Raw genomic sequence first — 15,708 nt, forward strand, 5'->3', positions numbered from 1 at the left:
CTGCAGTGTTTTGTTTGCTCAGAAGGTTAGGTCGTGCTGAGAGGAGCTCTTCTTCACTTGTATTGCTTCCTAGGAAGTATTTTGAATTTGCCTATCCAGAGCTGAAAGCTTATAGGCTTCCTTTGATGGAACATCTTTGGCTGAAGACCCCCAACATGTCCCTAACCAATTAGGGTGTAATAAATTAAATTAGATTTTCAGTTTCATGCAGCTATTTTAAAAGACTGGTAGGTGCAGATAATCTTTGGAAGTTGCATCTCAAGGTACCTTGATCAGATTTTACATTAGAAAGGTCAGAGTTCAGATCTGCAGAGATATGGCTCATGAAAAGGAGGTTCCTGTTCAGACATCTGTATTTTAATATAACCACGTAAAAACACTGACCTGAAAGACTTCTGGTCTGTGGAGGGGACGCAGGTCTCAGGTCAGCGATAAGCAGGAAAGATTGCAGAAAGCTGAGCCAGTATAGGGAGAGCTGCTATTAAAACCAAGGATATTCTGTTTGGTTTTTTCAGTATATTTATTTCAACTAGTTCTGTCTTCAGTATTTAAGTTTATACTCTGTATGGGCTGAATCTCAATAGGTAGCCTCTCCGGCATGTTCTGCACCAATGACTTCGTGTTGTATGCTGAGGGGGGAGGGTGGGAAGAATGATGCTAAGGTCATATTTATTGCAGGCTTTCTTCCACAGAGTTCCAGGCTAGCTTCAAGCTGATTCACGTCTATAATTTATAATTCTGGGTCTTATAAAGAAAATTATGACTCAGAGAGCCTTGCTGTGGGCACAGTAACATCTGCATAGTGGGGCATAGTGGGAATATCTTGTATCAGTATTTTAACATACTCAGGCTGTAATGAAGAGTGTATGATGTCATTGTTGCTTTTTGCTGAAGACTTGGAGTCAAAGATCTAGCGAAATCTAATGGGGTGGTGTTTTGTTCCTCAGACAAACAAGACATTGTTTTTAGTGAGAACAGATCACACAGACTTCCCCGTGTGTCTTTACCGTGGCTCTTATAGCTCTTTGTTATCTGCAAGCAAAGGTCCTGTTCCTGGGGTGGGGGCTAATGTTAATGACTTGCAGGTGTTCAGTGTCTTTTAGACTTGGCCTGCCCCTAATATCATAGATAATACATTTGCTCTCTAAATAACATTGCCTGGATTATTTTTTTTTCTTTGCTTAATGTCAAGATACTTTAATATTCATAGAAGCAAACCATACTAGGTACTTCGGTACTTTCAGATAACTGCACTGCCTGGTGTGCTTCCAGATCCCAGTCTCTTAATATTCCCAGTGCATGTGTAGTAGTTCACTCATGAGCTTTCATTTGAAGTGAATGAACTATTTTCACTGACAAGAAGCCTGGGAACTACACTGGAAATAGTTTAGTCTGGACACCTCTATTCTCTACACAATACCACTATCCCAGCAAACTTTGCACCCTCGCCTCTTTCCATGCTCCTTTTTGCCCCTCCACACAGGCTATATAAGGATGGTTATGTTGTTATGCTGTAAAAGCATCCCTCTTCTGGCCTGACATTCATGTTCTTCCAAGATTTTCAACTACAGCACACCACCTCCCCAGTTATTTCCTTAGCAGTACCATGGAAGAGCCAGGTTAAGTGCTGCATAATGCGGATGTGATATGTCTGCTCCAAAGGAAGCTGGTAACCTTCAGTGCCGTGGGCCTAAGCTATGTGGCCCCCCTTCACCCGTGAGCCAGGGGTGAACCTCTGGTGCAGTGTGGATCCACTGATAGCGTGATAAAGATAGGCACTGGGGTACTGGTGACCAGGAGATGGACTGTGACCATGAGATAGCAAATTTTTCACCCTGCCTAATAAGCACTGCAACTCAGTTTGATCAACAGTTCCCTATTCCATTTTGATATTTCTCCCTACATCCATTCTGCATATACTCTGATGGTGCATCTTCCTCCTAAAGAGTGCCATCCTATATAGATTAACTTCTAGGTCTTAGTTTTTCAGAGCTTGAGGTGAGGATTCTGCTGTAAGCACACTGGGATACAGAGAAATCATCAAGCTCTCCATCCTGCAGTTTGAGAGTGTACATTAACAACCAGCACATACACAAATAGTTCCCACATATTCATAGGCTATGTGTTGAGGAGTAGAGAGGTGTGGCAGAAAGACTGAGACAGGTTCCACTGCCAAAATAATCAAGAGAAGTGAATAGTTTCCAAGGTGTTCATTCCCTAAATTGTTTTCCCCTTTTTTTTTTTCTTTCTCTCTCTCTCTCTTTTTTTTTATTTTTCCCCCGGCTTCTGCGGGGCCAGAGATCTTCCAAGTAATCAGTGCCTCTATTTTGACTTATTTTCTCTTGGTGTAGTGTAGTGGGGAGGTATTATAAGTAAAGCTGCAGTGTAGTGAAACACAGATCACTTTTCATTTACTGTGTCCTTATACCCAAATTGAAAAGTAGTTAACATAGAATCCAAAATAAAATGCTAGGGAGGGGTTTATACTGTGTATGGAATGGAAATGCATTTGTGTAGTGGGGAAAAACCCCACAATTCATTGATGCTTGTTGGATGTGAAAATGGCAGCTAAGTTGTTTGAGTATGTCTAAGTGTTTGTTGTACATTTAACTGAACAATTGAGCTGAACCTTGGAATATTCATTTTGGGTTTGCATTTTAGGACAAAAACTCAGATTTTAGTTTGTTTTCTCTGTTTATCATGACATACTACTTTGCGGTGGATTTCATTTGTGTTTTAAATATTGTCAGCAGAACCCCATCCCTGAACTTCTGCTTGTTTATAAGACTTGGATCCAAGAATTACTGAAGATGCCGGGCTGGACAATGCTGTTGGAGATATGAGACTTTTTAGATCTAGTTCTGATTTTATTCTAGACATTAGTACTTCTTATCCACAGATATTATTAGATGGGAGGAGAAGAGTTTTAGGTACAGTTAAAATTACAAAGATGAGTAAAATTATCAAACTAATGCTGGGCTGGTGAAATACTGTAGGAAGGAACAGTTAAGTGTCTCATGTATGTCTCCTAATAGCATCATGAAAACGAGGATAGGATATAATGTTCCCACACAAACATGACTTGCCTTTTTGTCTGGTCCTGTTTCTTAGCTAAGGCTTTGTTTGTTCCTGTTTCCATGGCCTTTGGCAAAGCAAGGTGGGGGGGACAACCTCCATTTTCTGTTTTTATCATGCAACATAAAATGGGAATGTTGGCATTTGATGGTAGGCTATTTGCTGATAAAATATATTGGCCTCAGTAAAAACACTTCTGTAATTTGGCAGTCAGTGTTTTCCCACTAGCTGCAGATTGATAAATAGTAACTAACTTGTTTGTCTGAAATGTCAAGAAAGCAGAGTAATCCAGGTTCAGCCAATTCTGTTGGTTCAGCCAATTCCAATTCCAACAAAGCTGGACTTCCATGGTGCAACTTCATGGATTAGGCAAAGCCAAGACAACTTTCAGACTAAAATTTTTTTTTCCTTATGGTATTCAGCCACTATGTCAATTTTCTTTTATCTCCATTGACAGATGTTAATAGAACAAAATACAGTGTGGTGCAGTGTGGTAATGTCTGCTGCTGATGGCCTGCTTTCTGTGCCCATTAGATTTGTAGATTTATTACAGCCAGAGTATTTTAACTTGAAATATTCTGTACTGCTTCAATTTGAGTCATGATTGGTTATGGACATTTATTACTAATCTGAAATCCTGTCTGACTGAACAAAGTTCAGGCTGGACATCTAATAAGTGAGGCATCATAAGTGAAAAGCATACGCTAAAATACTTCCTGTCTGGGTTCTAGTGCTCTCCATTAGCTTTTGTATGAGAGATGCTGTAAAAGCTTTGTCTTCTGGGGGATCTTGAAAGAAACCAGAAAATAGCTAAATAAAGGAAATGAAGTGGCAGGAGGGTCTGAGTTAGAGTTCAGCACACTGGAAGATGTGGCTCGCGAGATTTGAGGGTAGCCCCATACCTGCCAAAGTGTGAGATGGTGCAGTACCATCCTGTCCTGGAGCCTTCCACGCTCCAGCAGCTGTTACTTTTCTAAGCAGTATCATTTAGTTCACTGTTTTGGTTTTAGCTGTTATTTGGAACTACAGCTGCTACTGCAGCAGCAAAACTTAGCCACGAGAATTCCTTAGTGTACTGGTATGGCCAGTCAGTGCAAACAAGAACATTAGAAAGGTCACCTTGTTCACAGAATCAGAACTGGGCCACAAGAGTACGTTTAACTACAGCTGTGCCTGGCGAAAGAATCACTGTGAAGAACCCCGAGTGTACTCTGTACCCCCAGTAATCTTCATATTTTAAAGGAGTTCCTTACAGATGGGCTGGTTTTAAAGTATCAGTTTCTGTAATCACTCTAAACCTGTTGAACATGGCACATTCTGGACTTCAGTTGTCACAAGTAGGGAAACAGTTTCCTCTGTACACCTGAGCGCACCCCTGTAATAAGTTATGTGACTAGCAAAGAAGAATCCCACCATCTAGCAACAAGGGGAAGGAGGATGTTTTTTGACCATTTACACTCACAACCATATTAGACTATTTTTACAAAACATTTCTTTTTCACTGTCCTGTTGGAGCTGGCACTGCTAGGAGTGTTCCTACAGACTGGTCAGAGATTTTAATTTTTGTTTTAGCTCAGCTCTGGGCTTTCAGTTGGGTGTTTATTCATATATCTACGTCCCCTGAAACATTGCTTCCTTGAGAAAACTCAGCCTTGTTGTCATGTTAGGAAATGTGTGAAGACAAGATTTAAAGGTTTCTGCTTGTTTCTGTTCTGTAGTGTACTTGTTAAGAGTAACGCAGCCACATTTAGTCAGTGACTATGGTAGTAGGAGAGTGAGCATCAGGAAACCTCTGTTCTCTCCTCAATTTATGGCTCATTTTCTGAATTAGGGTAGATTATTAAATTCTATATCTCGGACTTCCCATTCTTTATCTGCCTTTTGTTGAGTGCTCTGGGATGTACAGATGAAGGATGCTGCATTGATAAAGAATATGAGAATGCAGACATGCATTCATGCAAACGACTTGCAAACTGGGCACATCTGCTCAGCTCTTGGAAAGCTGCCCATTCAGCCGTTGCTGGTGCCAAATTTGAGCCTCCCACTCACATACAAGTAAGCACATTCTTTATTCAGGCCTTGAGGACTATGTTAATAGTTCATTAGTTTGATATCACTTTTGATAAGGGGCTGAATCAAGTCATAACTGTTAATTACACATTCTCATTAAAGCACGTATCTGCTGTGTAATATCGGAAAGATTAACAGTGGTCAATTACACCAATTACACTGCCTCATCCTTCTAGAAATCCATCCCTCTGTTACACATCCTGAGACAAGGAAGCATGAAATCAGTTACAAAACACCATTTTAAAGTATCAGTAACTTTTGTTGTAGGTGCTGGGGGAATCCTATTTCTTTCATTCTGTAACTGAAAGGGACCAGATGAAGCCCTCCCTCTTGCCAGCACAGGAGAATTGCAGCTGCAGTATGTGCTGCACATCCTGTTTCTCACCTTTTAGAAAGCTTGGAGTCTGTCTGTTTAGGACCTGGTGTGAAAAACATTTAACTCCTTAATAGTCCCTTACCCAGGACTTCAAAACATGCCATCCTACTTGGTATCCTTCTACTTGATAAGAAAAAGAAGGGGAGACTGAAAAATGTACACCTATGTTCTTTTAATACTCTGAGGTTTTGTTCCACAGCTGCATAAAAACTACTGACTTTTTTGTTGTGTAGCACTGTTCAGGGATGGCTCCTGTTTTCTCTTCCAGAATATTGATATTACCAACTTCAGCAGCAGCTGGAGCGATGGGCTGGCCTTCTGCGCTCTTCTGCACACATATTTGCCTGCACATATTCCTTACCAGGAACTCAACAGCCAGGATAAAGTAAGTTTTGTTGTACGTGGTCCTACACCATTTGCAGACTTCACAGTGAACATTACCCATTTCAATGGGTATGTGGTGGAGACACAGTGTTGCAAGATCTTGATCTTGATTGATACAAAATGAATGTTGGTAAGAGACAAGTGTTAGTTGTGAACTTGGGAAGCAAACAGACTGGATGAAAAGGGGAAGGAAACACACAGTGAGGTGCCAGAGAGAAACGCAGGGACTGCTGGATAAAGAGTTAGTGACAAGTTGCCTGAATCCAGTGAGTGCTGTGCATAAACGTGAAGACAGCATCCCTTTTGAAAGGCTAAAGCATTTCTGGACTCCTGAGTTAGCAGCACACATTAAAAGTGCTGGATCAGTAGGCAGACAGATCATTCATTGAACTACTTGGACAGCAGTGTATCTAAAAGTCAGACCATGTCAGCACATTCCAAATATGTTATTAAGACCCTCACAAAGGGGAGGAACCTGGATTTACTGGATTTGCTTCTGACAGCTAGTATCTATTACAATAAGAATTATACTATGTACAGGAATCTCTTCAGAAAACTTTCACAACTAAAGACAGAACCTCAGTGGGGGTTTTTGCCCAGTTGTAATCAGTTTCACAGGAACCTGTTGTCAAAAACAGATGGCTGTAGCTTGGACAAAAGTAGATGAGCTATTCAAAGACAAAGAACCTATTTGTGAATATTTACCTTACTAATACCAAAAGGTCTCTGTGTGAAAGTATCAAATCTAGTGATTTTCAGTTTTCAGATATACTTGCTCATTTAAACTTACTGATTAACCAGATGCAAGGTAAGGTTCAGGAATCATACTCTGCTGATAATCCTTTTGAACTTTTGTTTTATTTTTACAGAAGAGAAATCTGCTGTTAGCATTTCAAGCTGCTGAAAGTGTCGGCATCAAACCCAGCCTGGTGAGTAACCTTTTAGCAAGGGAAGACTGGCTGCATACGCCATTGCAAAGCCTTTGGTGCCATGTAGCCAGTCAGACAGCTTGCACTGAAAACATTCACCTAGTGCTAGGGAAGGCTGCACCACCATCTCTGAAAATTCATCGCGTTAGGAGAACTTCCAGAAAGAGTTTGTAGAACCATAGAATTAATATAATTTCAAGTAAATACTGGAGGTCATCTAGCATTGAAATGAGAGTATCGATTATGTCCTCCTCTTGGAAGCTGGTTCCAGGCGATTCCCATTTTTATGGGCAGACTTGCCTGTTAGACCATTTTCTTTCCTTTTGTTTTAGTGTTTTAAGAAGCAGAGGATAATTTGTTTGTTAAACTGTTTTAAAAGCCTTTTCTAAAATCAATGCTATAATGACAAGGAAGAAATAAGTTTAATATGAAGGAAAATATATTATGGGATTCGTGAGCTAACTACAGAGCCAAAGACATGCAAAGAAGCAGCAGTGAAGCTATATATACACTTGATCTTTGATTGCAGATGGAAGAAATCTTTTCAGAATGTAAAATGCATATGGCTGTTTAACTAGTTAACAAGTTTCAGAATTGCACTCAGCCAGTAGATCATTCCCATGGACTTTTATACTGCATGTGGCTTTAAGGAGCTCTGGAGTGGAAGCAGAAGTAGTGTTCAATAGCCACAGCTACTCAGAAGACCCCGTGATATACCCAGTCGTGGTGCTCGACTAAGTTTTGACAATGTGTCTGTCCTATGCAGGAGCTCAGTGAGATGATGTACACAGACCGGCCAGACTGGCAGAGTGTGATGCAGTATGTCGCCCAGATTTACAAGTACTTTGAGACCTGAGATGCAGAGCAAGAGGTGGACAGAAGTGGGGAAGAGAACAAAGAATGCTACAGATGCACTTGATCACTTTAAAAATCCACTTGCTCCTCTTCCACAACCAACCTAAGCTCTTAGTTTTAAAGAAAGCTCTTCCATAATTTTGATTACATCTGGGACTGCAACCAAATAAATATCCATTGTCCATCTTTACAAACAAAATTAATCTGTTATTTTATTCCCTCATGGAAACTACATAGCATTTTTGAACGTGCATGGGTATTTCTGAAGAGGATCCCTTGTGCTAAACAATATTTGCCTCAAACCAGACTCCACCAACGGGAGACCTGCTACAAAATGAAGTTCTAAATCAGTGTGGACCATGGTGGCACTCAAGGGAGGCTGGGAGATTAATATTACTACAAAAGCTCACAAAAATGCTCTTCTTGCCAAAACATGCTTAACTCATCCCAAATAAGTGGTTTTCTTGCCTCCATTTATTTTGTAAAACATCATGACAGATGCACTTAAGTGTGTAGAACCTTAACCTGAGTTACTCTCACACATCTGACCCAGTAGGTATACTAGATTGCTTGTCACAGCTCAACCAGCAGGATATTAACAGGATCATTTCTAACTCAGAAACTATGCTCTGCTCCATCACCAGTTAGTGAAAGAGCTCTAGAAGATCCTGATAGGTGCTGGGACTTCATTTCAGATCAAACAGAAGTAATCTCTTTAAGGAAAAATAGGTTTATTACTACAACTTCATTACTTGATTACGAAGGGAAGCCAGAGCTTGGTTTCCCAACTGACTGTGCAGGCACAGTTATCATAGGAGTATTGCAAATGCAATTTACTAGCTTTAGTTTGCAAGGTGCCAGTAATCAGGTGATGAATCTCTAAGCAATACAGTCACATCTCAGTAGTTCATATTTTTGTGGATTCAGCGGAGTAACTTCTTCCTTCTGTGATCCTGTATGATCAGCACAGATATGCAATTGCAGTGTAGAGGCATGAATCTTGAGACAGCCTGTGCCCTGTCCAATGAAGTGTAGTCCACAGGGCACTGTTAGGTGCTTGGAAGTGATGTTACCCTGCAAAGGAACACAGTAACTTATTAATACCAATGGAAGTTGCAACTTCACAAGTTACGAAGAATGTAACTGGAACCCCTCTCTCTGTCATGGGAATCTCAAAGGTGCCAGAGAATGGCTTTTCCAGCTCAATAATACTGTTAGTAAAATGTCTGAAAGATGCAGTTTAATTTCCATTATATTGGTTTTCTTATTTCACCTCACAAAGTTAAATTTTCTGTTTGTCTCCAAGGATAGCAGGATCAAACAGGTTGCTTAATTTGTTCTAGGAGCAGGTCTTGGAGAGCATGCTTTGTACAGGACCTCATAGAAGGCTGCCTAGCTGCTTTAGATTATGTTGGTAGAAGAAAGTTGTTTAGTTAGCATGTTTAACCCTGTGACTAGACTTGATGCTTTGTGAATGTTAATCGTAGGGAGGTAGGGATTGTTTCTCTCTTACAAAAATAATAGGGTGTGCTCACTGCTCTTAACTCCTGAAAAAAGTTTCATGAAATAGAAACAAGCAATTTCACAGAAGAAACTTGGTTTCAGGTTTTCTGGGGCTTTGCAGGTGGCTGATCTCAGCCTCTGGCTTCTCTACAATGCTTTGCTGTTTGGGTTTTTTTAATACTATTTAATTAGTAAACAACTGTTTCAGACTTTGGTTTTCTCACAGCAAAATACAGGATTAAGGGGTAGATGACAGCGGCCAAGGTCAGTGAGCGTATTGAAGAGAAAGAAAGTTGGAGAAATGCAGTGTGTGCCTGTTTTGCAGGAGGAGAAAAGCATCACTTGCTCTTAGTTTTAGTCTGACATGTATTCTAATCCATCGCCCCCAGGAAAGCCTGATTCCAATCTTTTGAAAGTCTCTGATAAAAAAGGACAGTGGCACGCACTTACAGTGCCCTTGCACTCTTTGTGTCATCCTATACTGCAAGAAAGCAGTTGTAAATGCTGGCCAGAGTTTCTTGCTTTGCAAGAGAGTGCTTTCTAGATTGAATTAACTCTCCAGTATTTTTCAGCATACACTCTGCCATCCCTAGAGAACGTAGGATGAGTTGCTCTAAGTGTTCTCAGATACAAGTCGCCTGTTGTTATGGGATAAGATGGAAGAGAAAAATACCTGCTAAGCAGAGTTTATTTCGGAAGGCAGTTACACTGCCGAGCTCCATTGCCTTGCGGGTGCAGCAGACTCTTTCCCCTTGAGGTATCCATTGGCAGAGATCCCAATTCTCTCCAATGGGCTGTAGTTCAAAGCATAGTGAAGTCAACACAGAAAATTCCATATTCCTCAGTGGGTTTTGGATTGGGCACTTGCAGGGATGAGAAAAACTCTTGTTAATTCCCAGCGTCTAGTAAACATTTCAAAGTCAGAGGGCTCCACTTGATCTAAAAAAGATAATCTTAACCCGCTGGTCACTGCAAGCGTGTGCTCCATGTGACTGTCAGATGTACACTAAATATGTATGTTATCTGACGTGTCAGTATCGTTTGCTTCAGGTGATGTTCCGACATTTATTCTAATCTGTTTCTCCAAGACTTAGTCTAACCTTACAAACCATTCTGTTTGTTCTAGCAGCTTTTTGTTTAATGATTTTTGCAAAACAATATTTCTGTCATCTCTTTGCAGCTCACTCTCCCATGCCCGCCCCCCCCCCCAGCAGCACAGATAGAAACACTAATTCTACCCAATGCTAATGGTATATTCTTCAAAAATTTTTACTCATCTAGGCATTAGAACAAGGAGCTGTCTGTCAATAGGGAAGAAGATACTCAATTTCACCATATGCTCAATGTTACTTTTCAGTCCTCAAACTTGCAAATCATCTCATGTTGAAATGCTAATACTCTGAGATTGAGAGATGGTCTTCCAAATGTTTTTTTGAGATGAAGAATATTGTTCTTTGTTCATTTAACTGTTACAATATTGTGTATTTTTTCTTCATTTTGAACCTTGCACGGTTGCTTTTCTAGACCTGGATTTTCAGAAATTACTGTTGTTTTTTCATGCTGCCTTTAAATTTGTCCCCCACAAGATGCTGCAGACCAACCTGATTTTCAGAAAATCTACAGGCACTTTGTTAAGACATACCAAATTTGAACTGCAAAATTAAAGTTCTAGCTGCCTTTAAAATGAGAGAGTTTGTTAATTAAGCTAGAGAGTATAGGGATAATCTTCATAGAAATTCTGAGAATCCTTTGAAAATGTCCTAGAATGGAACATGTGGTGATATGGCATGGGTGGTGTAATGCCTCGTATCAGTAACAGTTTGCCTAAACTGCCTAAATGCTTTCTGACTTTGCCTCTTAGGAGTAATGGATCTTTCCCTGATGCAGGGAGATGCATTCTCTTCACCGTGTCACCATATGCTCCCTAAATATACAGTCACTCTTAAACATACCTGCGCATGCTTGTGTGTGTGTACTTGGGTAGTCAGTCAGACTACAAGAAACCGAATACCTGATTTTGGATGAGCACGTGAGAAGAATGGTTAGGATGGGGATTTCAGTGAAGTTCCGTGGAGGGATATCGCATTGTGTGACTGTTGTACTATAGCTGTTAGAGAGGAAAGGAGATTAAAGTGTGAGAAGTATATAATCTGACTCCTAGAATTTCTGGTGAGTCATAGAAGGTACAAATTGTTTCATGGCTTGGGAAAGTACAGAGGCATTGAGAAGTGAGCCCAGGGGCAGCCCTCTAAGAAGGTTTTCGAGAAAGGCTGATGAGCTGTTTCTGAAAGTACACAGTGAAACCAAGTGGAGTGAAAGTCCAGCGTGTGAGGAGAGCGGCATGTATGGGACATACCTGCCTGGGCCTTTGTGGACAGCAAAGGACATCAGCTTGAGAGTCCTTACTGATTTGTTATCTTGAGTGACATTTCTCCTAAGAGTGCAGCCTGGGATGGGTCTCAGAAGAGGAGGAGGGAAGGAGAGCACGGAGCTTGCTGGCTTTGCCACGTTCCCCTTCCTGTGCCTGGGACAGTCACGGAAATGCAAAGGGGACAAAGATTTCCCAGTTCTTCCTGTGCTGCAGCAGGGCAGCCATACTAAGCAGAGTGATTTTTGACTTAGGCACATTCTCCACTTTCCTCTCTGTGAGACACGTTCTCTTTGATTTTTGTCAGGTTTCTTGTTTGTAATTTGAAGTTGTTTTGCAGGTTTCTCTCTATGATTTTTCTTGTTTTGTGTGTGCAACCAGTTATGTGCAAGTTTTCTGTCCAAACCGAGTAAGTGCATGCTGGCAGAATTGGTTCTTCCCTGTTTGATTCCTGACCTGGAACTCTTAAAAATCTACCTTTTTGCTTCACTGGCTTTCCCCCTTCCTTAGCAATGAAAATACGAGCATTGGCTCGTTAGTTAGTTTATACCTCCCTCATCTTTCTGTGCTTATGGTACCAGGTCTTCCAGAAGGAAGTATCTGACGGGGCCAGCTGTGTGCAAAGCTGTGCCTTGTGTATCTGATAAAAGACAGAGTCTGTATGGGATGAGATTATGCATTTTCCTGTCAGAAGAGGGCTTTTGCCTAGAAAGACTCAGGGCACTGAGCATTAAGACATTTTTAAACCCAGCAATAACTTCTACTATGCTAGACTACATTGGTTTTCACCAACTCCAGTGCCATTTAGACTCACCCACCAAGATGGTGTAGAATCAAGCTTATAATTGAACTGCAATTAACATTTTTCTCAACTGATGGTCTCTACATTTTTGACTTGCACATGTGCCAAGTTCCACTGTGCAGTGCTGGACATGATGTTTTTATTGATTGTTGGTCCAGGCTTGAGTTTGTCGTATGGGATAATCACCTCTAACAGTCAAGTACTTTTAGCTTTCTCTATTGGGTACAGATGTTACATCATAATCTAATTTATACAAAGAGCACATTAGAATGTATATACTAGGCATTGCCAGACTTGGACATGCTAATATTTAAAGATTAACATTATTAAAACGTATGATGCAAAAACCTGTGTAATATTTCTAATAAATCTTTTTCTGTTTCTGATGTTTTTTTGCGATGTTTCAATATCTACGTACAAAACAGATTCTTCTGCAGTCTGCTGGGAAGCAGGAATCCCAGGAGAGTTTTTAAAAGATACTCATGGTTCATTGATTCTCCTATGCTGGCAGCAAAGAAAATTTGGTCAGAATCTTCTTTTCATAAATATGTCAAGTTCCATTTGTTAAGTCACTTAGATGCATTTGGATGCCTTTTAGAAGATTATCTTGGGGATAAAGGAGTGCCAGAGATCTCTCAGTTTCTGAAACAAATAGTATTGAAGAGACAGTAGGAAATCATCCTAGTGTGAAGGCAAGGAAAGAACACACAAGAGACTAATACATCTCCACATTAGGAGCTCCTAAATGAGTAGAGGATTAAGAAAGAAGTAGTCAAAAAGTAGAAGCAAGTACTCATGACTGGAGTAGGTATAAAAATGTCACCTGTAAGCTAAGAGGCAAGATGAGTTACAGCTCACAGTACAGTCCACCTGGGAGGTGGTGGCAGGACATTACACACAATGCAGAGGACGAGCACACTAGTATGTGCATAGTTCTAGAAAGAGATTCCTCTGCTCTTCTGCAGAACGAACCATACAAATGTACAAGACTGAAATCCTACGGGCATGCCAGTGACCAGACCTGGTACTATTCTGTTTCCCGCAACAGAGAGGACTAACAGCGGCTGATCTTTTGAAAGGAAGCCAGAGCATCCTGATGGGGAGTCCACGTCTTGCCAGTCGAACATCACCAGCTGACCAGGGCCACTGCTAGGGAAAATGAAGCTGGTGTTGGCATTTCAGATAGGGCTGAGTCATGAAAAAGAAGGCAAAAATAATGACTCCCTCTCAAAACCAGAATGCCAAGCAATGACGCTCATGGTGACATTTATTATAAACACTGTGGAGTAAAGAAGAGCTCCCTAAATTCTAGATTGTACCCCTGGATAGAATTCCTTTTTCAGCCTGCACAAAAGCAGCTGTGGAGGCCTGTCTTTGCTGCTGAGGAATGCAGCCCCATGGATGCTGTGCTCAAGCTACTATCCAGTCTACGTACAGAGCTTTCAAACCTGCTGAGATCACAGAGGCTGCTTTTATCTCATGACAGTAGTGGCCATACTAGAACAACCAAAATTGCTAAGTCAGCAAAGAAAACAAGAAGATAAAATAAATGGGCATTTAAATGTCTTCAAACCTCTCAGGTATGTTTGTGTCCAGCTGGGTAGATGAAACCTTATGGGAAAATGTTCTCATTTACATAATCCAAACTACTTTGCCTTTCCCCACCTCAGCATCACGTTTCAGCCCTGGGTTTTTAATGCTGGGCTGATCCTATCTTGTGGCAATGTCGCAGACAAAGCGATGTTGTTTTGATGATTTCTCTGATCTAGATAGTTTTATCTCCTGGATAAAGTGTGACCACATGAAGTGGCAAACTGGGGTTCCTAGCGTTTTTAAGTTGCCACTGCACTTTATTTTACAGGTTTGCTGTAGCTCACTTAAAAAACACTAGACTCAACATTTGTACCTCGGTTGTCTTCTGCAAAGGAAGTCTCAGAACCAGCCCTGGCTTCCTATCTGGAAAGCTGACCATCACCAGGAATGCAGGCTGGTATTAGGCTTAAAGTGTGAAGAGCAGGACTCTGAATACTTAAGTTCATTGGTTGTGTGACCTTGGAATAAGGCAGTTCATGTCTGTCTGTCTAAATTCCCAATCCTCCACTCATCTATTCTCTCTGTACTTTTGTCCTTGTATTTTTTTAGCTATAAAGCCTTTGGGGCAACAGATGTATTTGCTAGAAGTTCATACAGCTTCCAACCACAAGCTAGAGTTAATATGCGATATTATAATAAAACTACTACAATAGACCAGATTGGTTTTGTAATGTTTAGTCGCAATGGGGTGAAATCCTGGTTGTCTAGCCCTGCTTAGGGAAGCTGTGATCTATCCAGGCTCCCCACCTGTATTTGTGACACAAGCAGAAATTACCATGTGGCATGAGCTGGTTACAGGTTGGCATTCAAAGCACTGTGTGACTGACTACCTCATTTCCATCTTCTCATGACCCAGCCAGATCCTGGCCGAGTCACAAAGTTGGCAATTTCTGTGTGCATGTTGCAGTTACTGCAGTAAGTGAGGGTTTTAGGTTGGGGTTCCCCCCGTCCCTCCCCCCCCCCCCCCCCCCCCCCCCCCCAATGAATCACACTTAGGTATGCTTGTAGGACATTATCCTTCATGTCCAGTAGAGCCTAGCAATTTTTTGATGGGGATAGACTCTTGAGTTCTGGGATGTGGAAAGACAAAAATCCTTTCTGCCTTACAGACCAGTGAACAGAAATTGCACGTGATGAGCCTCAGTCCCATTCCCTGTCTATAAAGAGACATGAATCTCCTGAGACATTGCTGTCAGAGTTAATCTGTTCTTCGCACAGTATGGAGATACCAGTGGTTAGCAAGATACCTGTTATTGCAGCTACTTTAGTTCATGTTTGCTTTGGGTTTAAACAAATGATCAAACAAGAGATCTCTGTTGGTTCTTTAAAAACCTGTTCACATAATCCTTGTTTGAACTGTAATTGCTACAAAACACAAATTCATGCTATCACAGGCTATGACTCAAAGCTTCAACCAAACAACCACTGTAAAAAATATTTAAGTTAAAATGGATCCACGGCTCTGCTGCTTGACTTCAGCAGGTCACCTAAGCTGTGCCAGTGCCTTTGCCATGGTAAGTATATGCTGGGAAGCCAGCAAAAATTAGTAGCCCAGCAGTCAGGATTTACAGTTGAAAAGGATGTAAGACAGTTCTTATTTTTGTCAGAATTTACTATATTCTGCCATTTGCAACTATTCATATCGGTGAATTGCCTTGTTATCTTTCAAAAAAATAGATTCTGCTTAGGAACAATTGATTCTGAAGACGTGCTGTCTCTTGCTGCTGGACTTGTGTTTCCATTACTGAAGTAA

At 41.0% G+C, this 15,708-nt stretch overlaps 1 protein-coding gene across 4 annotated transcripts in view; it reads left to right on the forward strand.

Moving 5' to 3' along the window:
* Positions 1 to 12,748, forward strand: part of SPECC1 (sperm antigen with calponin homology and coiled-coil domains 1) — an 89,224-nt gene extending 76,476 nt beyond the window's left edge. For all 4 annotated transcript variants that reach the window (XM_027806463.2, XM_027806462.2, XM_055718337.1 and 1 more), the window contains 3 exons: positions 5,790 to 5,906; positions 6,775 to 6,834; positions 7,601 to 12,748. In XM_027806463.2, the coding sequence (XP_027662264.2) occupies positions 5,790 to 5,906; positions 6,775 to 6,834; positions 7,601 to 7,690 (267 nt within the window). In that variant the 3' untranslated portion in view covers positions 7,691 to 12,748. The remainder of the gene's footprint in view (positions 1 to 5,789; positions 5,907 to 6,774; positions 6,835 to 7,600) is intronic.
* Positions 12,749 to 15,708: the final 2,960 nt, after the last annotated feature.

This window comes from Falco cherrug, chromosome 1 (assembly GCF_023634085.1).
Source record: "Falco cherrug isolate bFalChe1 chromosome 1, bFalChe1.pri, whole genome shotgun sequence".
Classification (NCBI taxonomy): Eukaryota; Metazoa; Chordata; class Aves; order Falconiformes; family Falconidae; genus Falco; species Falco cherrug.